The sequence below is a fragment of the Cucumis melo genome, chromosome 3 (genome assembly GCF_025177605.1).
Source record: "Cucumis melo cultivar AY chromosome 3, USDA_Cmelo_AY_1.0, whole genome shotgun sequence".
NCBI lineage: Eukaryota > Viridiplantae > Streptophyta > Magnoliopsida > Cucurbitales > Cucurbitaceae > Cucumis > Cucumis melo.
In genome coordinates, this window is record NC_066859.1 from 5,784,754 (window position 1) to 5,808,214 (window position 23,461).

At 35.7% G+C, this 23,461-nt stretch overlaps 2 protein-coding genes across 7 annotated transcripts; one reads left to right on the top strand and one right to left on the bottom strand.

The window, feature by feature from the left end:
- Positions 1-13,330: 13,330 nt before the first annotated feature.
- On the bottom strand, positions 13,331-22,291 carry LOC103485647 (pathogen-related protein-like). Of its 5 annotated transcripts, XR_007819254.1 has the most exons (10): positions 21,998-22,276; positions 21,735-21,867; positions 21,533-21,617; positions 20,998-21,211; positions 20,783-20,922; positions 17,161-17,281; positions 16,333-16,424; positions 14,565-16,164; positions 14,106-14,317; positions 13,331-13,783 (listed from the first exon to the last, which is right to left on the bottom strand). XR_007819254.1 is itself a non-coding variant. In XM_017043969.2 (5 exons), exons 1-5 carry the CDS (start codon positions 22,124-22,126, stop codon positions 20,779-20,781), a joined length of 705 nt encoding a protein of 234 aa, XP_016899458.2. In that variant the 5' UTR covers positions 22,127-22,291; the 3' UTR covers positions 20,646-20,778. The 5 variants fall into 5 exon arrangements, 2 of the variants coding, with proteins under 2 accessions (XP_016899458.2, XP_016899457.2); XR_007819255.1 differs by lacking the exons at positions 14,565-16,164; positions 16,333-16,424; XR_007819253.1 differs by lacking the exons at positions 13,331-13,783; positions 16,333-16,424 and having other exon boundaries at positions 13,821-14,317; positions 14,565-14,638.
- On the top strand, positions 13,591-15,554 carry LOC103485646 (glycolipid transfer protein 3-like). 2 transcript variants are annotated; one of them, XM_008443320.3, is made up of 6 exons: positions 13,591-13,747; positions 13,866-13,921; positions 14,008-14,138; positions 14,698-14,833; positions 15,024-15,167; positions 15,251-15,554. In XM_008443320.3, exons 1-6 carry the CDS (start codon positions 13,591-13,593, stop codon positions 15,284-15,286), a joined length of 660 nt encoding a protein of 219 aa, XP_008441542.1. In that variant the 3' UTR covers positions 15,287-15,554. The 2 variants fall into 2 exon arrangements, with proteins under 2 accessions (XP_008441542.1, XP_050937798.1); XM_051081841.1 differs by having other exon boundaries at positions 15,024-15,554.
- Positions 22,292-23,461: the final 1,170 nt, after the last annotated feature.

Sequence of the window (23,461 nt, forward strand, 5' to 3'; positions counted from 1 at the left end):
ATTAACTTCTCTCTATTGGTGTTCTAGCATATCTACCGAAAAATGTGTACACTGCAATTGTCGAATTGTGTTGTTTTTTCCATGACTTGTGCGCAAGAATCATACGAATCAGTGGTTTGGACCGATTGTAAGCGGATATCATAATCATACTGTGTAAATTGGAAAGAATATTCTCACTGCATTATTCGACGTAATGATACACCTTGTCGTTCACCTACCATATGAAGAAAAAGCCATTGGTCCGATTAATTATAGTTGGATGTATCCCATTGAGAGAAGTCTACACATGCTGAAACAGTTTGTCCCAAAAAAACCACATCCTGAGGGGTCTATTGCAAAAGCATATGTGATGAATGAATCAGGAAATTTTTGTTCGAGGTATTTAAATGGGATTGAAACTCGATTTACTCGAAATGAATGAAATGATGATAGAATTTTCAATGATGAGGTACTTGGTGAGTTTAAAGTATTCATGCAAAAGGTACGACCATTAGGCGCGTCAAGTTCACGAGCGCTATCATACGAAGAGAAATGCCTTACACATTGGTACATACTGAACAATGTAGATGAGATAGCATAATACCGCAAGTACACATTTTCAACTCAATACTTCACTAGCTATTTTAAGTTTTTGTTAAGTTGTTGTCGTCACAAACACATACAACTATGTACTTTAGAAAACACTTGAGATTGATATGTCCTCAAGCTCAAACCGCTGCTTACTTATTTTAAAGACATCAACAGTCATTTCCTTATTGGTTCAGAGCTCATATATATAGAGTACATGAATTTGAGAATTGGTATATCCTTATTTCAGAATTAATATTCATTTACATCAATTTCAGGTTAGAAATGCGTGAAAGAGAAAACCTTTTAGATGATTTCTTTTCACTTGCGATGGGACCTTCACTTGACGATCGATCCTATAGTGGATGCATCATCGATGGAGTATGATTTCATACAATAGAGCATGATTTCCAACGCACTACACAAACACAGTGGAGTCATGGTAATCAGTGAAAACAGTGGCAATGGAAATGCCGACAACAATTTCTACGGTGTATTAGATGTTCTTTCCATTCAATATTCGATGGGTCAACGTGTTTGACTATTCAAGTGTAGATGGTTTGACACGAACAAGAACAAAAACCATAGGACACATGTGAAATTAAGGTATAAATCAATCAACATGTCGCGTTTTTTGTTCCTTAAGGAACCAATCATTCTCATAATCCAAGCACATCAAGTCTTTTACCTCGAGGACCCAAAAAATGGTGCCAGTTAGAAAGTTGTTCAAGTGGCCCAAAATAAACGTATACGGGACATGCCCAAAGTGGATGATGTTGAGAATGAGTAATTGAATGTACTGGAAATCATTGTCAAACATCGTGTGGATGAACACATTAAGGATGACACCATGTGCAGACCAGACATTGATCTTACAGTGATGGAAAGATCGATTGTTCATTAGGTCATTGACGACTTCATAAACAATGGAGATGAACAATTATCCATTTAAAGCAGATCAAACGACGACGAATAATAATGACGAATCACGTATTCAAATATTTCATTTTTTATATATTCAGTTTCAAATACTCTCATTTGTTTATTTAATTTTATTTCACCTTTTCCACAGGTACTATGTCATTCACTAATAGTTTCAATGAGACTGATGCTCTTTTTTATTTCACAACCGACATGTTTAATAATGCAGGAGGAACGTCCTCGATGAGCGACACGTCAGGTGAGACCCATTACGTAAAAAGTTAATTGCATAAACACAAACATCATTCTGTTTCAGATAGTCTACTGTTTCCGTAGATGCCTCTATACTCATTACTAACACTCTTAGAAGATGGGAGCACTCCAAGAAGTTAGACTAGATAGATACGTGTAGTAGAATGGGAAGATCTTAATATCCATCACTCCAGGAGTGGATAAGCCGATCTTGCCACATGTTGTTCGCTTCAGCAACACCATCGGTGTGTTAACACAAGATACATTTTCAGTCCGCTTTATTAAGTGGGCTTATGTTACTCCTGACTACATCGAGGTTGTGAAGGGCAATTTACGGGTAGGTTTTTTAAATTATCGAAACCTAATCTGTGTGTACTTTTCTTTTGTAGTGTTGGTTCGTTCTTGATTTCATAGATCAAGCACTTACCCAATTTGTTAAGCATCAAATGCTTAGCACGTGGAAAGAGTTAAGGGAAGACAACCATAGGCACGTTAAGAAGTTTAGTAATCTTGAACAAAAATGTGTCAATCCACCCCCAAGATTGAAGAATCGTGTGGAAGATTGGCAATTCCTCTGTAATCACTACGTTATTCGATAGTTTCAGGTGATTTACATTTTTTAATGTTCCTCGGCGTTATTTAATTTTTGTTGTTTCTAACATTTTGATTGTTTGCATGTAGAAGCAATTAGGGATCAATAGGGCTGCTAGAGCGAAGCAACCTTACAACCTCAATAGCGGATCCAAGTCATTTCTACAACGATAGCATGAGCTCACTGAAAACGAGGTCAACCAGTCGACTGTGTGGAGTTGTTTAGAGAAACACACACTCGGAGTGGCCAATTTGTTTCGCAAGCTACCACGGATGCGCATGTAAGTTTATGAAAATCTTGTGTTATTTTGTACTTTTATTACGAGTTTGACTTAATTAAAACTTTTCTTGCAGAATCAAATGCTAGAACTCCAGTCTCAACATACCTAGAGGATTCTCAACCACTCTCTAAGGATAAGATATGTGAGGCAGTTTTGGGTAGACGATCGGACTATTCAAAAGGTCTTGGTTGGGTCCCAGGCCAAAGTCCCGAGAGACTACTAGAAGTTCTTCGTCTTCATCATATGAGCAAGAGATGCATGCCACGGAAGTTAGTGCCTTAAAAGCTCACCTTAACAGCGCTCAACAATTAATTGAAGAACAACGAAGAATGTCAAAGTTGAATAAGCGACGAACGGAAGAAAGTACCCGACAAGTGAAAAAAATGTCCGATAAATGGAAGAAATGAGGAAGATGCTTGAGGAACTGAATCAAGCACAGAGAGGACCTTTACTCCATTGACGTACATATTTTTTAACTTTTAAGTTCTTTAATTTTTCAAATTACATGAATCTAAATTTACTTTCATGTCAATGTAGGTTGGGAGCCTGGGAAAATTGGCGTCCATGGTGATTAGGAGAATTAGTTTTTAGTTTCTATTTTTCATGTAATTTCTGAACCTACAGACGTGTACTTTTTGAATATTGGATTTAATTTTAATATAAATCGATTTAGTATTTTAATAATTTTTATTAATTTTACGTTAGTTGTTTTTTAGAATTTGATTGAATTTAAATCGAATCAATAGATTACGAAAAAAATTAAATAATAATAATTCAAACATATTATTCAACATTTTTTCCGACGTTATTGGTTCATTGGGCATTATGGTCTATCCTGACGCCGCATCGGGCAAATTTCCTCTAACGCCGTGGCGGGCATTACGTACTACCGACTTAAAGGGCAACGTCGACAATAATCTATTGATGACGTATTGATCGGATGTCGAAAGTATCCTTTACCCGACGTTTTGAATCAGTCTACAAATGGTGCGTTGAGAGAAAACTACTGACGACGTCGTCCTGTTTGTGCATCGAGGTCTCCTCCTCTGACGCATTACTTCCAACTCTATTGTTGATGTCGTTTTCTGTAGGCAAGCCAATCTTGTCCGACGCATTTTGTAGCTTAATTGAATGCCTCTATGCATCAAGCGATCCCCTAATTCTCGTAGTGATGTAAACATAAAATAATAGGTTCAATCCCAAGAAGCCAAGAATGAAGGCACTGAATAACAACCAGTCGAGAAAGCCCAACAACCAAATCTCTATCGATATAAAATACTTAAAACAAATAAAGAAAGTGGGACCACAGAATTAACAAACTCCCCCTTGAGACCAGTTTCCTTTATTTGAGCAGACAAGCATAACATCAACCAACAACAACCAATAGCAGAGAAACAGAACCTACCAAACAGAAAAATATAATGGGCTTCAAAAATGAAAGTAGGCCTCATAGTAAGCAAACCAAAGGACACAGAGTAAGTAAACCAAAAATAGCCAAAATCACATTTAGACCTAATAGCAACAAAACATAAAAGATCCATTAACATGGTAGAGATCCATATATCCAGATCCAGTTGCAACAAAAAAGTATACCAAAAAACAATAATAATAATGTGAACAATGTGCTATCCTTTGCTTGCTGCCAAATAAAGTTAAGAAAGAGGTACTGATGTAGTAGTATCAGACGCCAATCATTATAAGTCTCTAAGCAAAGAATCCACAATGGTGCAACGATCAAACAAGCCATGAATAACGCATGTAATGGTGCGAGACTCCTTAGAAAGGGCTTGTACCACACGAGAAGCCAGATGAGCAAACAATACCAGGCCAGGAGAGGACAAGGGACATCTGGAGGGAAGTTGCAGGAACCACCAAGAGCAACACAGAAATCCAAAGGCAAGTCAGAAACATAGACCCTTTGAAACAGGAAAAACTAAGCATCATAGTCTTAAGAGTAGGGCCAGCCACATCTAATGCAGACAGAATGGTGGGATATGACAGTAAAAACACACACAGCTAATGAAGAAAGCATATAGGAATATGAACGCCAAAAGTGTCTATATGGCGTAACAGATGATTAAAAACAAACTCTCGAACATCAATCTTTGAATCAATATCGTTCAGATAAATAAAATGACCAAGTGAAGTAGAGATGGTAGATGCATAAATTGAGGGAACCAAGTTTGCTATACCAATTTTGTGTAGTATAGCATACTAGACACTCAACAAAGCAGCAGGAATCTGACCATCCGCAAGTCAAGTACTCACAGTGCCACTAGTTAATTCCATATCAAGACGCTTAGGAGAAGGGTAAGAAACAAAAGAATCATCTGGTAAAGACATACCCAAGAACTGATTAAGAAGAGAAAGGTAGATAGTGAAGCAGACGCCATGTACATGTACCTTATGAAACTCATTAGCACTAGGGTCATTAAAGTCAGAAGGGAGATTAACCACCAACTCACTAATAAACTAAGGGTGAAAGGGGCCAACCTAAAACATAGTCTTTATCAACCCAGTATTCCAGATCAAATCAATCACAAGAGTACACGACTGATGCTTGTCGAAGATATTCACCTCATTAGCAATACAATGTTGAACGACATATTTCCTTTTGTGCACATTATCTTCATAATGGAAGGTTACACAGTTAATAGGCACAGCAGGTACATTAAGAGGGATCTTACGACGACCAGCTTTGGTTCCACTTTCTGACCTTTAACAAGAGGCTTGCGCATTACCTTAGGCATAAACGAAGAACCCATAACCCCAGCAGAGGGCATAGCAGACGGGGCATACCGAGGAACCGACAGATCATGGGGACCAACTAGAAGAACAGGTGGAAGAGTGGTAGTAGAGTTTACACCTAAAACAGGAGGAACACCTAAAATAGTAGAAACCTCAGGGGGAACCTAGAAGGAGAAAGGAACAGAGGTTGACCTAGGAACCTCAGTCACAAGAGGATCACTAGGTATGATATTCAAATAAGAGAGCTGAAGAGAAGCAACATGGGAAGACACATTCTTGGCAGAGACAGTAGGGGAAAATGAAGAACCAGGAGAATCCGTTCACCAGACATATGCGTAGAAATACAACGAGGAGTATTCATAGTGACACCGAGGCGATGGCAGCGAGACAATAGCTTAGACAAAACCACATTATCAAATTCCTCCAAAGAGTCCGAATCAGAATCAACATTGATAGTATCAACAGAAACCTTAAAAGCAAGTCGTGAAGAAGAAGGAGAAGAACCAGATACCTAAGGGCCAGGACCATTAGCAGTTATGGCTTAAGTAACAACAGTGGGAGAATTGTCATCTTGAGTAGCAGTACGAGTGGGAGAAGGAATAGACGGAGCATGCATAGTAGCAGAATGGTCTACATAACTATTCTGAGCACATGTCATAGCAGTAGTATCCATATCTCTAAGCCAACAAAGACTCTTAAACGGAGATCGGGAAAGAATCATCTATAGCGTTTACCATAAACAGAAGAAACTTCTGAAGACAAAGGGGAAGCCATTGGAGGAACTTGAGATGGGTAATAGACAGCCTTTTGCATAGACACCATTTGCCCACAAATAGTCAATAAATAGAAATCTAAAGATAGAAGACGAATCGAATGATAAAACGGAAGATGCACGCCATGGAGAAGATGAAATGAAGCAACCACCGAACAAGCAGCAAAAATTAAATTTAAACAAATGCCTTGAGACGCAAGAAACTCGAAGACGATCTAAAAACAAAATAAAATCTTATAGAGAGTACTCAAGGCCCAAAATAGTAATTGTTATTCAGGAGATTTGGAAACTCCAAACCCGACCCTTAGACTTTCAAACACAGCTGCTTCTAAAGGTTTGGTGAGAATATTGACAAGTTGGAAAGAGCTCAAAATATGCTCTAGTTGAATCACTTGATCTCAACAAGCTCATAAATAAAATGATGGCGAATATCAATATGTTTTTTACGGCTATGCTGAACTAGGTTTTTCTAAATATGTATAGACTCAAATTATCATATTACAACATCATAGTAGACTGAGAAAGGCCATATTTAGCCAGCATTTGCTTCATCCAAAGTAACTGCTTACAGCTACTACCTACTGTAATGTATTTTGCTTCTGCAGTAAACAAGGATACACTATTCGGCTTTTTGCTGAACCAAGCTGTTAGGTTATTTCCCAAAATGAAGCATCCTCCCAAAGTACTTTTACGGTCATCGAAACACCCAACTCAATCAGAGTCACAATACCCAACAAGAATAGAGGTAGTGTCAAACGCATACCATAAACCCATAGTCAATCATACCCAAGATATACTTCAAAATATGTTTTGCGCAATGAAGATGAGAGGCACGAGGATCAGATTGATACCGAGCACAGACACTTACAGAAAAGGCAATATTCAATCGACTAGCAATTAGCTTCCATTGATACTTCTATAGAGACTTTCATCAACCTTATCACCCAAAAGATCTTGAGTAACTTTCAGATGAAATGCAACAGGAGTTCGTTTTGACTTAGCTTTGTCCAAGCCAAACATAGTTATTAGATCACGAGAATACCTTTCCTAAGAAAGAAAAATCACTTAAGCGCATTGTTGAATTTGAAATCCCAGAAAGAAGGCTAGTTCACCAACCATACTCATCTCGAATTCGGCTTTCATTTGATCAACAAAACAGGTAACAAAAGCAGGAGAAGATCCACCAAAGATAATATCGTCAACATAGATTTAGGCAATTAAGAAGTCATATCGTTTACGTTTAATAAACATGGTCTCATCAACTCCACCGTAACCACAACCTTGCTAAGATAAGAAATCAGACAAATGCTCATATCTGACACGGGGAGCTTGTTTAAGCCTATATAAAGCCTTCCTTAATCTATAAACATTATCGAGTTTACAGAATCGTAAAACCCTTTGGCTGAGCAACATATACTTCTTCAAAAATAAACTCATTCAAGTATGCACTTTTTGCGTCAATCTGGTAGAGTTTAATTTGACGAAAACATGCGACGGTCAGCGGTAAATGAATTGCTTCAAGCCAAGCAACCAGAGCAAAGGTTTCTCCAAAATTAAGGACCTTCAATCTAAGCGTAGCCATGTTCAACCAAGCAAGCTTTATTTCTAGTGACTATGCCTTTCTCATCAGTTTTGTTTTCAAACACCTACTTTTTACCCATGATATTTGTGTGAGTTGGCTGAGGAACGAGCTCCCAGACTTTATTTTGTTCAAACTAGAGTAACTCTTCTTGCATGGCTAAAATCCAGCAACAGAGGTAGGTTCTAACTGAGAAATGTAACATACATTTGCAATCATTTTGGCGTTATCACGCCTTTCCTTCTTTCAAGTAGTGATTCCGCTACTGATTTCACTAGTGGTGGAAGTGGAGTGGTGGTTTTTTGTAACATGAGACAATGGCATAAAGGTCTTTGGTGCAGAGGATCCATCTGTAATATTGTCTCTAAAGTCACTTTCAAAGTTAGAAGCTGGTGGTGCAGTGGAGCCAGATGTAGTATTGTTTCTTAAGTTAGTAGCTAGTAGATCAACTAAGGGAACAAATATGCACTCCTTTGATGTATCAGAGGAGATGTTTCCTCTGTAATAGAAGATGAACTCCATAAAACATTTTGATCACTTAGACAATTAGATATTGTGTATGAAATGGAAGGTCATCATTGTCATCTTCAACTCTTTTGTCTATGTTGGGATCATCAACAATAACATTGATAGATTCCATAACTGATCGGGACCTCTAATTGTGACTCTGTAAACCCTACTGTTAGTGGAGTGACCAAGAAAAATACCTTTGTCTAACTTGGAGTCCCACTTGCGGTGAAACTCTCTATCTCCTAGAATGTGATATATACTACTAAACACATGAAACTACTTGATGTTTGTTTTTTGCCCTTCCACAGTTCGTAGTTAGCTCTCAGACGTACTTGGACACTAAGAAATGTGGTTGTGTATATGTCAGGCAGTATTTAGAGCTTCTACCCAAAAGTAAAGAGGAAGAGCTTTAACATGTAACACCACTCGAGCCATCTATTGCAGCATTCAATTCTTTCACTCAACGACCCCATTTTGCTAAGGCGTCAAAGGGGCAGAGAAATCATGAAAGATGTCTTCGGACTTGCATAACTCATTTTAAATGTACCATTTTCAAATTCCTGATTGTGATCACTGCGTATATGAACAATTCTCTTGTCTTGTTCTCGTTGGAGCTGAAGAGTAGAGCTTGACACACTTTGAAGACTTCTGACTTTTCTTGAACAAATTCACCAATGAATAACGAGAGAAATCATCTAGACACATGAACGCATATCGTTTTTCGCAAAGCTTTCAACTTGCAAGGACTCATCAGATCCAGATGCAGAAGTTCGAGAAGTCGAAAGGTTGTACCTAGACCAGTAGTCTAGTACAATGCATTTATTAGTTTTCCAATGGGGCATTCATTATAGAAATTATAAACATCGGATTTTAAGGCAGGAACTTCAAGAACACCATCTACTCCAATAGTTTTGCATATGGTTGAAACACTAATATGATCAAGGCATTTATGCCACAATTCTATTTCATCTGATTTTGATAAGTTACAGACAGATGTCTCTAAATCTTAGTGATAACAATTGTCCAAGGGATGAGTTTCACTCAATATCACTTTACTCTTCTTATCAACCACTTTATATTTGTCTTTACTTTAGTTGACAGAAAATCCATGGTCACATAGTTGACTAATACTAAATAGATTTGCAAATAACCCTTTAACCAACCCGACATCTTGAAGAAATGAAAGACTAGCTTGATTAATAGACCCTTTTCTAAATATTTTTCCTCTAACTCCATTGCCAAACATTACATATCCAACATTACTCTTTGAAATCAGTAAAGAATGCAGCATTACCCGTCATATGTCTGGAGCAGTCGCTATAAAAGTACCAGTTTGTAGCTTTCGAACTATGAACAGAAGTAAGTGCAACGTTGCACCTATTTATTCCTCTACTGTTTTTTGGTCTCCATTCAGTCTTGGGAATTGCCCATGGGATGCTTTTTCTGACAAATTTTCTATTTGAGTACAGGTTATGTAACCCATAACAGAATGGTTGTATGTGACTAGACCTTCTACAAAAGTGACAGACCCATTTCTGTCTCTTATTTTTAACAGCATATCATTCTCCTTTGACCACGGGAACTTCTATATTGTTGTCAACATTACTAGAGGCTCGAACAAATACAGTGGAAGAATTTCTACATAAAGAACAATTTTCAGAAAAAACCCAACCCATTTTTATCACACCTGGTTTTTCCATCATTCAAAATACTATTCAGACTCTTTGTCCCGGATGTGAGCATCTTAACAGATTTAGAGACTCAAAATCATAACGAGCTTTTTTCAGTTTAGCTTTGAGAATAGCAATAGATGACATCAAATAATGGTTATCCTGCATCAAAGCTTATAATATTTCTTTTTGATGTTTTAGTATAATTTGGTCTTCTTTTCCCATTTCCTGACTAAATCATCTCCATCTGAATAACACAGGATGAAGATCCTGAAAGATCAATACATGTAGCAACCTCCTTCTGCCCACTGGAACAACCCTCTTTAGCAGGCTTGTTTTCTGCAGTATTACTGATGAGGGCTTTACCAAATTCTTCAAACTCACTATTAGACGTAGCTTCATCGTACAAGGTGACTATTGAACTTTTCCTCTTTTGTTTCAGAAACGTTTCTGATACTTTAACATACTCAACTTGATAATGTCCGAAACCATCACACTCATAACATCTGATACTTCTATCGCTTCTATCATTTTTAGATAACCCAGATTCTCTGTCTCTTCTCTCATTCTCCCTTCTTCTGTTAAAACTGATGTTATTGTTTGAACTTGAAGAGTTCTGGGAGTATGTAGAGGAAGTATTAGAATCATGATGGTTATGATTTCTATAATTCTCAATATGCTTATGAAATTGACTTCAAAGCTTTGATAGTTGTTTAGTCAAAAGGAGAATTTGCTCAAGGTTTCTTCGTTAATATGTTCTTTTGGAGATTGAGGCACATATTCACTTACTGATAAAAAAGTAATGCCAGATTTATTCTTGGAATTGCCTTCTCCCATGTTTAATTCAAAAGTTCTCAGTGATCCAAACAACACATCAAGTTTCTTTGTAGTAACATCATTAGCTTCCTTTATAGCTGTGACCTTCATGTTAAAACGTTGAGGGAGAGATCGCAACACTTTTCTCACTAGTTTTGTTTTTGACATCTTTTCTCCTAATGCAAATGATTCATTAGCAATGTCCAAGACACGAACATTGAAATCAACAATTGTTTCATCATCAGACATTTTGAGAGCTTCAAAATGTGACGTCAGAATCTGTAATCGTAACATCTTTTCTTTGGAGGTTCCTTCATACGCCACTTGTAGGATGTTCCATGCTTCCTTGGTAAATGTACATGTGTTAATTAATCTAAACACATTTTGGTCTACACCATTAAAGCGGGCATTCAAGACACGAGAATTTCCCAAAGCTGCTTCATCTTCTGCACTCGATCACGTAAGTTCAGGTTTAAGAGACACTTTACCAGCTACATCTGTCTCAATTAGATGCTCCAATCCAAATACAACAGCTTTCCAGGACTTGTTGTCGATCGACTTCAAGAAGGCTATCATTCTTGCTTTCCAATAGACATAGTTTTATCTGTCAAGCATAGGAGGTCTGGTAGTTAAATTTTCTTCACGAATCCAGTCCATTTTGTTAACTTTCTATGAAACCCGCTGTAATACCAATTGAGAAAACACCCTTAGTAATTATCGTACTTTGAGTTGTACCATGAGTCAATAATAGTAAGAATAACTATAGTAACATATGAAAAACATAGAAGACATATCAAGCTTTGGTAACCCAGTTTGATAACTTAACATCTACATCTGGGGGGTCCTTGACCCATGATAGAAGATCATATATTGTTTGTGTAGTAATTGAAGATTACAATGTTATAACTATAGGTATAGCACTCTAAACACACATTAACGTGTTGCCCATAGATTGACTCACAAGCATCAGAACTAAGAATTGTATTAAAACAATTTCCATAACATTTATAAGGATGATTCCCCCTTAATCAATAGCCACTTGCAATATCGTATCAGCTTCCTAAATTCATCACATTTGATATTACACAAAATAACCAATATGGAACATACCTCCAATCAGTAATATATCACTAGCAAAGCTATTCCAAAAAATTGTTGTTTTCTTCAACGCACCACGCACGACACCAAATCCAATAATACGATGTGACCAGAAAATAATAGACGCCATCCCAACAAACTGAGAATGAAGACACTTAATAACAACCCGCTGAAAAAGCCCAACAACCAAATCTCTACTGAAATAAAATAATTAAAACAAATAAAGGAAGTGAGACCGTAGAATTAACAATGTTAATAGTCACAAGATTTGTGGTCCAAATCTACCTTGCCTACTCTGTCGAAAACAAAATCGATTAAAATGCTTGAATATGTCCATGAATTGTTTTCATGAAATTTATTTGACATTTTTGTGGGTTATAATTCTTCATTGAAATTCTTGAATATCTTTTATTAATACTTTGATATAATATTTTGGATTTATGAGACCATAGATAGATATATATCGATGAAAGTTGTGTCCATGCATTATCTTTTTGGAGACGTAATGTAATTTCGATACTTTATTTAGGACTTGCTTTATTTCAATTTCCTTCCACTTTTAATTACCATTTCTAATCTTTATCACAATTCACAAACAATAATCTTCTTTTCATTTCATTTATTTACTTTTTTGAAAAAGTACATATCAATTTCACTTCCATTTTAATAATGAATTGATTAGTAAAAAGTAAATCTTACCTAAGTAATACACAAATCGAAAAAAATGTATTTTATAACAAAGTTATGAAGATGTGTAAAAAATGAAAACGATATGAAATTGATTGCATTTGGATTCTTTCAAAAAAAAAGAAGAAAACCTTTTTAAAAACTTTTTATAACGATGGTTATAAGTATAGTTACATTTTTTTAATCAAGAATTAATAGCTTCACATTTATATTTAAAACCATATAACTAGTAGCGGTAGCGGTTGATCGTGTAGCTGCGTAGTCATATGATGTTGATTGTGGTTGCCAGAGGTATGTTACAATGGTTACCAATGATAGGTGCCAATAGTTTTTGGAGGAATCGACAATGAATGACAATGGTCGTTAGTAGTCTCTAGTAGAGGTATCAAGTAACAATAGGAGGCAATCTTTTTGTCACGGCCATGAAAATGAAATAGTGTGAAGCATTTTGATCATTTTCATTTATCATGAAATTTGAGAAAGAATTTTCAATTAAACACTCTGAAAATAAAGTTTAGACTAAACTATTCCTCATAAAATAAATCCATTTCCCGAACTCACTTTCCAGAAAATCATTTTGAATTGGTTATCAACACTACAAATTCGAAAAAAAAAATACATTCTAACCATTTAAAATCAATCCAAATCAAACCTAATAATTAAATTCTACTGTTATGAGCTTTGGAATGTGCAATTCATGGACAACCACAGTGCATTCTCATGGCAATATAAAAACTTTTTCAATCTTTATTCTTATCAAGTTGCTGAACTGTATGAGATTTATTAATATTAAAAAAAAATCATGTTTTAGATTCAATCAATTATTTAAGCAGGGAGGTTACTGATAATTGAGGTCAAATCTGCAGTCACCATCAACATTTCTTAAATCTGAGAGCTCTCCTCTTTAACAAAAGAGAATTCAAAATATAAATAAAGGGGAACTCAACTTTAATGAGAGCTCAGTTCAGAGCATAGGCAAAAGGAGGAGAGAAGGAGATGGAGAAAGAATGGTCCGTCCTTTATAAGAATATTTGAAAATCAAAGGGTTAAACTGGAAACCAAGAAGTGAACGAAGGGGTTTTAGTTTATTATTTATATATGAAGAGGAAGAGAGAAGTAGAAAAGGAATCCGAAATGAGGTCTTCAACAGCTGAGCTTTCAGTGTTGGCTAAGTTCAAACCTGTTGATCATGCTGCTTCTAACATACCCACTAACCACTTTCTTGCTATTTGCAATTTGATTCTTCAATTTCTGGGTAATTTACTCTCTCTCTCTCTCCTTGTTTTGAGAGCTGTATAAAGAAAATGTTCTTGTTAAAATGAGATTGGTTTTTGGTTTTTTTTTTTTTTTTTTTTTTTTTTTTTTGGTTGCAGATAAGGTAGGACCAACAATGACTGTTCTAAGACAAGACATTTATCAGAACATTCAGGTATACACATTATGAAAATAGCATAAATCTTTCTCTTTTTCTCTCTATGTCTATTTCTTATAATGAAATGGTGGTGTAAAATGCAGAGGTTGGAGACCATGTATGAGTCTGATCCTTCGATGTATTCCAATATGGTAGAAATTTTAAAAAAAGAGACAAATGAAGGAAATGCAAGAAAGCTTACCAGTTGTAGCAGAGCCTTTCTTTGGTTGACAAGGTAACTTTTTCATTCTTCAACTTGTTTCACAATTATACTTACCTTCACCCGCAACTTAAATTTTGGGTCAATTGGTGATTTATAAAGTGTTTCTCCTTCCTTAACCACTGGTAGCTGGTTCCTTCACTGGCTTTTGTTGTGCTGTTCTCTGCTGTTTTTAGTAACTGTTTCATCATTCTCTGAAAAAGACCAGAAGACATCTGTTAAATTCCATCCATTATTCTCTCTCTATCTCTCTCTCTCTCCCCCTTTTCTATGGAGTTGTTAATCAGATATTATAAATGAACATAAGATAACATTGATTGAATTCTTTTAAAGGTTAGGACTTACGGAGTTAGGAAACGAATAAAGTAACTCAAAGTTGTGAGAATGATGACAAGCAAGATATGTATTATAATATGAATGAGAACAAGGAGGAAAACAAACCTAAAGTTCATAAAGACACCAACTTCATTAAAAATTCCATCTGTATTTAATGATCATACTGACTTCTGATTCACCTGTGAAAAATAGAGAGAAAGACAGGATGTATAACACTAATTATGGTGTTTTTACTTAGGTCACTGGATTTTACAGTGTCTTTATTACAAAAGTCAAAAGAAGAACCTAGACTGAGCATGGAGCAAGCGGTAGAGGATGCTTACAACCTTACTCTAAAGCCATGGCATGGATGGATTTCATCTGCTGCTTTCAAAGTAATTATACTCTTTAAGTAATTCTACGTGTTTATCCCCATATCTGTTTCAAACAAGGATTAAGTCTTATGTATAACAAAACAGTTGCAACGGGTCATATTGATCCCTTTCTGCTTTATTTTTCTTTGCATCTAATCTGATGGCCATGGTGGTTTTATATAAACAAAAATCAATATAATGGTTCGTGCAGATAGCTCTGAAACTTGTGCCAGATAGTGAAACCTTTACTAATCTCCTAATGGCCAAAGACGAAAACAACGATGCCCTCGTGAAGGAAATAGACTCCTTCATTTCCCAGCTCGCACCTTTTCTAGAAGATATCCATAATATTCTGGTAAACTCAAGTATTACTTTCAGCATTAGAACCAATTTAATCACGGTTTACCTACTGATCACGTTCATGGGTTTCTTTTCCAGAGACTGTACAGGTTAGATCGCTTAAAGTCTGCATAAAGGAAGACCAATGGACAAAAGAAGAGTAGTTTCCCAAGTTTTGAGTCATTTACATTTTCTTATGTATAGAAAACATGTAAATACAACTGCCATAGGTAGCACAGGAAAGTTTCTTTTTCCATCTATTTTATTCATACACTTCTCATCTTTCTGCTTCATACAGATATAACAGTTAGGCTTGTAATGTAACTGGTAGAATTACTATTTTACTAGACCGCACGTCATGTCTGTAATCTTTAACTGTATAATATATGGTGTTTTCTGTTTAGCCAATGTCAACAAACAATTATCTGTATCTGATACCAAAAGTGGTAACTGTAACTGAATTCTTCCCCAAAAATGCAGTTTGGTGTTACTAAGCAAAATTGTATGACCAAATTAGCCTCGTTCTAGATCACTCTATCACAAAGAGTGGAGTAAATAAAAGTCAGCAGAATGTGATAATATACAAAGTTCCAAATTCTCTCTCTTTTTATTTTGTCACAAAAGAATTCAAATTCAAACTTGATAATCTTCATCAGTCCACAGACTTTACAGTTTTGACCATAAACACAATCTGGAACTAAATAAAGTAGATATATACCAAAGAACGAGCTCCTTGCTTCCCATGCAATCTCAAAATGAAAAATAAGTTACTCCCTGGTTGTCAATTGGTTTTGAGATAAAGTTTCATATTATCAGATAAACATTAGTTAGTTGATTCTACAAGATCAGTAAATTTCTTTGGACCTCTTATCAATTTTCACCCATGTTTCATCGTGATCATCTACAAGACTACAAGCAATAACAATTACCTCCTAGAGACTTTTGCTAGTTCTACCAATTTCTGCATATTGTTCCAATTCCTTGAGTAATTGGCAAATGCTGCGGCATGTACGCTGTCCGGAGGAAATGTTGGAAGTTCCAACAATTCAATATCAGTTTTAAGTTTTTAGTCAACCAGGGTTATAGATTTTATGTAGGAGTTCATGTCTTTAGCCAGTGGCAGGATGAGTACTTAATATCACTGAATGCAATTTAAAATGAGTTATAACTTCACATTATACCATTCTTGCTTAAGATGGGGCAACCTGAAACATCTTCTTTAATTGTGCAGTCAACTTGAAGGCCATCTCCACGGTCTCCTACAGCTGTTCATCTTGAATGACAGATGAATGATGTAATGAATTAAATATATGAGTTGAATAAGAACCTTATAAAAGTTAACCATGGAAGAATTCTCATTTCTTCCACCTGGGTTTATCAAATGAATTGTTGTCATATTAATCACGTCCTATCTCCTTATAACTCAAGGAAGACACAGTAGTACAACCTATAGAACAGAAATTAATCATATCATATATGAGTTTCAAAAGATTTTAGAAAAGTTCCATACAACGTTGATGCTAAATCATGTTTATTTGGTCAAATATTACGAAGTAATAAATAGCTATCTTAAGCGCATGTCTATGTCCTGGATTTCCAAGTCGCATAGGTAGCCATCCCTTAGAATTGCCAGATTATAGGCTAAAGCCTCATGGAAAAGACACCCTTTCCATTGTAATGGAGACTTAATATGATATCGAGAAGTAAGAGAACTTGTATAATATTCATGTTATTTCAACCTCATACCTTCCTAATTGATAGTCACTAATTGGATTTCACGCTGTCTCCAACCAGGCAAGTATGGACGAACTTCAAGAATATATAAGAGATTAAGTATACACTTCACTAACCAATATTCGATATGTTTCTTATCAAAAGAAATGGTATGTTCAAATATAATTATTACTCTATCTACTTGAACTCTTGAGTAGTAGTGATTTCATTACTATGCTGAAAAAAAAAAGTTGCACCAACAAAACAATCTCGAAAGTGAAAGAAAAAAAAACTACCTTGGTCCTCTCTTCTTCAAAGAGCATGTTGGCTTCCATTGGCGTTTTTCTCTTCATCTCCATGCAGAAGGGAACAGTGTTTCACATCCTCAAACCCTGTCGTTGCCAACTTGGATGCTATCTGCATTTGAGAGAAAATTTGTAGTGATGTTTTGACATAGACTAGCATAGCGTGTAACAGAAAAGGAAAAGGCCGATATGACAAAAAGAGGCAGTCACTGTGCTCCTCGATGTTCAATAGACATTATTTTCATCACTCATAGATATGATTTTGAATCACCATAGTCTAGTTATCTACTTTTTCTCCTTATGCAGGAATCCCGTTACAAAGTGAAGTTCAATCCAATTTTACTTTTGTAGTTGAATGCAAGTTCAGTGAAATTAACTGACAACATTTTGAGATTTTGACTTATTTAATCAATATCCCATTTCTTTGTAGATTTGAATTCGGGATTGATATCAGAACAAGTATGAGAACTTGGAGTTTGAATTGGACTCTGTACTTGTTGCATAACAAGGTTTGAAAACATATACTAAATAAATAGCCTATGTTATATAACAGAAAGATCCTGTCATGGATAAACTGTTAAGCCAAGGATTCTTGTCACTGTATATACGAGTAATATATCGCTTTACCAATGGTTTTACACCACCATATTGCTATTCTATGTGGTGATAATAATCTAGTCATACCCTTCATGAGCTTCTGTCCTCCAAAGGGATTGTCCACAAAAGTTCCTTCACTTATACCCTTTAGTTGGGATAGCTGAACAAAAAAAACCGTCACCTCCTTGAGGTTGCTCGATCCCTTATATTGCCTACCTCTCTACCCTCTTACTTATAGAGGAATGCTATTATCACTATGGCCCATCTAATTAATTGAATGTCATGTGTGTTTTCCATCTCCAAACTTCTTTAGAGTGTCTCGAGGAGTTCTACCCAGTCACCCGATTTATAACTAATATTCCTCTCCAGGTGTTTAGATGCATTGCTTTCGTCCACAATTATGGTCCTAATCAAACCAAGTTTGCTCCTTGGGCTCACCCATGTTTCTTTGTGGGGTATCCCCTACACCAGAGAGGCGAGAAGAGTTTCCACCCATCTTCTCGAAAATACTTTGTGTCCATGGGTGTCACCGTCCAAGAGAACAAACCCTTTTCCCATTAGTCATCTTCAGGGGAGAATGTGAGTGAAGAGACAAACTCTTTCTCTTTTGTTCCTTTAACTCCTTACGTGCCTTCGAAACCCATTTTTCTCAACACAGTTCTTCCCACCAACCAAGTCCTCTAAATAACGTACTATAGAAAGAATCTTAGAAAGAAAGTGGTGCCTCCTACTGCTTCGTCGACTCTAGTCCATGACTCTAAACTGATACATGCTCATGTGAGTGAGGATAATAGTGTTGATGTGGTTGACAATGTGAGTGAGGGAGACATAGACAATTGTTAAACCCCTAATTTTGCATACTTATAAAAGAAGGGGCGGAGAGACATATTGAGAGAGAAAAGGGTGTGGGTCCCACTTGACTATTAGTATAAATAAGGAATGTTTGGGATTGTTACCCTAGGTCTCTTTTTAGGTAAAAGCTGCCGAAGGCTTTTAGGGAGAGGATTTCAACCTTCTCAAAGGAGTCGGGCACTGTTTGTTTGTTTTTCTTGTTTTCCTTTTAACTCTTATTTGCTGGATTTCTCATGTTATGTTGTGAACTGGATAGTATTACCCTTATCAATATATTAAACAGAGTATTTTCTCTGTTTTATTCTCTTGTTACTATTGTCTGGGAGTTTTTCCGAGTTTCGGGACAAGGTATCTTAACAACAATGTAACAGCTTTAGAAGAAAAGAAGGTTGCCAGATGTGATGAAAATAGAGTCGAAACACAACTAGGTGAGACTAGTTCAAGACTTGGATAAGCCAGGAAGTTATGATCCTTTTGTTCACATGCCCATTGCTTTGAGGAAGGGCACAAGGTTATGCACGAAGCAATCTATGTGTAACTACATATCTTACATAAATCTATCACCTGAGTTCAAGGCTTTCACTACAAGTCTTGATGTTGCAACAATACCAAAGAACATATATGAGGCTATGGAAAGTCCTAAGTGGAAGGCAGCTATCATGGAATAAATGGGAGCTCTTGAGAAAAACAACACATGGGATCTGTGTAATCTACCAAAGGACACGAGACAATGGGATGCAAATGGGTATTCACTTTGAAATATAAATCAGATGGAACATTAGACCGATACAAAGTCAAGCTAGTTGCAAAAGGGTTCACTCAGACGTATGGAATAGACTACTCAAAGACGTTTTCACATGTGGCAAAGTTAAACATGGTTAGGGTTCTTCTATCTGTTTCAGTCAATAAGAAGTGGCCTCTTCACCAAATTGATGTAAGAATGTCTTTCTAAATGGTTATTTGGAAGAAGAAGTGTACATGAGTTTCCCTCCAAGATTTGAGGTCCAATTTAATCATCAAGTGTGTAAATATCGGAAATCTCTTTATGGCTTGAAACAATCTCCCAAAGCTTGGTTCGATAAATTCACCACATTTGTTAAGTCCCAAGGTTATACTCATGGACACTCTAATCATAAGCTATTTACGAAGAGATCTGAATCTAGGAAAATTGTTGTGTTGATTGTTTACGTCGATGATATTGTCTCATCATGTGATGATATTACTGAGATTACTAGGTTAAAAAGGAAGATGGGTGAGGAGTTTGAGATTAAAGACCTAGGGAATCTAAAGTACTTCCTTGGGATGGAGGTTTCACGATCAAGCAAAGGAATTTCAGTTTCACAAAGGGAATATACACCTAACCTATTGAAGAAAATATGTCTGACTGGATGTCGTTTGACTAATACCCCTGTAAAGTTAGACGAAAAACTAGGAAGTTCTGTTGACAAAGTTCCTACTAATAAAGAAAAGTATCATCGGTTAGTGAGCAAGTTGATTTATCTATCCCATACTAGACTAGATATCTCCTATGCAATTAGTGCAGTGAATCAATTTATGCAGGCTCCGTACAAAGAACACATGGAATTTGTGAACCGTATTCTGAGATATTTGAAAACTACTCTAGAAAAAGGTTTGATGTTTAGGAAAACTAGCAGAATTTTGAATCATGTATTAGCAAGTTGGGTCTAATTGACATCTACCCCCAACTTGAAGGGAAGTATTGAAAATAATTGTACTAAAGTTATTTGTGTAATCTTTATATCTTCATTATTTCTTTTTTGTCAATGCTCATTATAACAAATAAATATTTGTATTCTTTTGATAATAAAAAAATATACAAAAGACATATGTAAACTAGTGTTTTCCATGTATATCCGGTGTTATTCTTTTTTCTTCTTCTTTAATTAATTTTTATAATTTGCTACATAACACTTAATATAACTTCAGTATTTCAGTTACACAAGAATAAAAAACTGAAAATGTCAAAACTTCTTAAATCACTAATTCGACCCAAAAGTTTAAGCTAATAGGTGAAAAGATAGAGCTTTATTCCAACTAGTAGATAATGACGTGGTTACATTTATTTGCTTCATGACATACTTGTAAATCCCAGGCAATAAATTGGTAGAAGGTTGAAATATTGAATCACAATGTAAAACTCTACCCTGTGTTTCTCAAGACAGGGCAGCTCGAAATCGCCTTTTCAACCGAGCCATCCAAACCAGGACCTTTCAGGAGTTTTCCAACTAACTCCGCTGGGTCAAAAAAGAACTCCACCCCCTCAATCTTATCTTTCTCATTCACCTGGTTCATCAAAAAGTTCAACAAGGACAACCCAGAATGAGTAACATACAAGCAAAATTTGAAGTTGGGTCTTACCTTGAAAATGGCAACTCCATAGAATTCAATTCTCTCCCCAGTGGCGGCATGGTTTCTGAACGGCCCCTCCATGTAGCCCCAATGCCTGAACTTGAACACAATATTTGGGGGCCCTGAATAAACTTGGATAATCTCAAGAGCAAAACCTCTAAGGAACGTCGCAGTGAAAGCTCGGTGAGATGATTCGGCAGTCTCCTTTTCAGCATTATAGTACCTGTTATGAAATTGATAATCAAAGAAAGTGATAAAATACAAACAGTAAAATAAATCAACACCTTAATTTACTAATATGTCAGCTACATCCATGAGAGAGATCCATCACAGAGCTATAAGGTTATACATGACACCTCCTCCCGACCATACGCCCAAAATCGTAAATAATGCATAAACGAATGTAAATTATGTTAAGACTTAAACACTGGGCTTAGTCATTCAGAATGACCATGAAAAATTCAAAGCAAATTATGTTAGGACCTAGACACTATACTTAGCCCTTCAGAACGACAATAACAAATTCAAAGCATTCCAAGAATACCTGTACTCATCGGGGAGGGCTGTCTGAAGGAAGGGATTGTAACCTCCAAGTTTACTTACTTCTCCAATAGCTAAAGGCTTTCTTCCTGAGAAACGAGAAATGTTTATTTCATTTAGTATATCGTCAACTTGATGAAACAAAATATGACTATCATAAGATTCAAACATTTAGTTTAGGATGCAATTTCCTATTTTATTCATACCATTGAGACAGAAAGTATATTTGTTTACGTCTATTGTTTTGAAGTCACTGGGTGATATCTTATGGAACATTTCCATCTCAAAATTCTTCACAAGGCTTTGCACTCTCTCTTCAAGTGACCCAACAGGCCATACCTTCCACAATGAAATTTACAAGTTAAAAGCTTAAAAGGGGATTACACCCTTCACATTTACAACCCAAATGTAAACAAAAAAAAAAAAAAAACAAAACAGACATTTAGAGGGCTAGAGAGCAAGAAATTACATTAGTCCTCTCTTCTTCAAAGAGTTTGTTGACAATATCATAGTTAGGAGGAACCCCATATCTCCATTTAGTGCTTTTCTCTTCATCACCACTCAAAAGAGAACGATACTTCTCATCACCATAGACCATTGTGAAATCAATGGTTTAGGGATGAATTTGCTTTGTGGGTAAAGAGGGGAATGGCATCTTATAGAATGCAGAAGGAGCAAGCAATGGAAAGATGGTAACTTACAATGGCGGTGTTTCCTTGAAGTCATCACTGACGTAATCTATTGCCATCCTGCAATTTTTTTCTACTCACCAACCAAATAAGTAGGATTTTTAAGCGATAACCAACCGAAATTTAATAAATAAACCTTTTTTGTTGGACGCAAATCCCATTCCTTCCATTAAAGTTAAAAGTTGCCGTTGTTTTGTTTGTAAGAATGTCCCGTCATAAGGGTGAATCTACAACCTGTTTGTTTATTCATTATTTTTAAATTTTTAAGCATAAATTTCCGTTTGTGTTAAATGTTGTGAAATCATTAAAATTAATTCTTAAATGTTTTCCTTTCGCGACTACCACTTTTTAGATTGGTTGAAATAGTTTTTCTATTTCTTTCAAATATGATGTAAAAATGTTACATCAAATTATACCTTTTCACCTATGCTTCAAATCTTTTACTAAATCTTACGTAATATTTTCGAATTTTATCCTTAATCTATGCTTTCACAATTATCTAATTTAGATAATTGAATGATATTTTTTTAATTTTGAAAAATATCGAATTTTGAGAAAGACATTTGATTCCGTCTCCATCCTCACTAAGATTCCATAGAAGAAAAATCAAACCGTTTGAATGGACCAGAAAAAAAGAAAAAAAAAGTTAAGATTTGTATTTAAATTTCAGGATCGATATTGGCCAGGAAGAATCAAGGGAAACAATTTTAACGATTTTCTCCAAAAGTTAGTTGCAAGATATGAAAACTTTTTTAAGGTTACTTCCGACAACATCTCTTAAATCCAAATTCCAATAGTAAAATCTTAGACATAACATGACTATGCAAACTATTTTGAAATCAACCATTCTACATATTTTTTTAAGTTGATTTCCACTAGGAAAAAGACCAAAAGAAAAAAAAAATATGTTTGTAGTGTAATGTATAAAAATATGAAAAAAGAAATAGTTGAGTATAGCCACTTAATCACATATGTTGCAAAAAAGAGTTTTTGATTGTTTAAAAAGAATTAAGTTACAATTTTATCTTTTATGTAAAAAGTAATGATCAGTTTATCAGAAAAAAAATGATGAACTACATAGAGATGGGGTAGTCTTATTGCTCATATACCATTCATTATGAAATTAGAAAGTTTTAGGTGTGTGTCTGAATTATAGAAAAAAAAAAAAAGTAAATCGTGCAAATTTTGAATCCAACATAGAGTAAACATGACTCGGATATAAAATTATATTGTAATTACGTTTG

Coding starts and splice junctions, on each gene's coding strand:
- LOC103485646 (XM_051081841.1), top strand. CDS start 13,591: ATGAAGAGGAAGAGAGAAGTAGAAAAGGAATCCGAAATGAGGTCTTCA. Junction 13,748..13,865: donor TTTGATTCTTCAATTTCTGG/GTAATTTACTCT, acceptor TTTTGGTTGCAG/ATAAGGTAGGACCAACAATG. Junction 13,922..14,007: donor ACATTTATCAGAACATTCAG/GTATACACATTA, acceptor TGTAAAATGCAG/AGGTTGGAGACCATGTATGA.
- LOC103485647 (XM_017043968.2), bottom strand. CDS start 22,126: ATGGTCTATGGTGATGAGAAGTATCGTTCTCTTTTGAGTGGTGATGAA. Junction 21,618..21,734: donor ATATACTTTCTGTCTCAATG/GTATGAATAAAA, acceptor CTCGTTTCTCAG/GAAGAAAGCCTTTAGCTATT. Junction 21,212..21,532: donor GCCCTCCCCGATGAGTACAG/GTATTCTTGGAA, acceptor ATTTCATAACAG/GTACTATAATGCTGAAAAGG.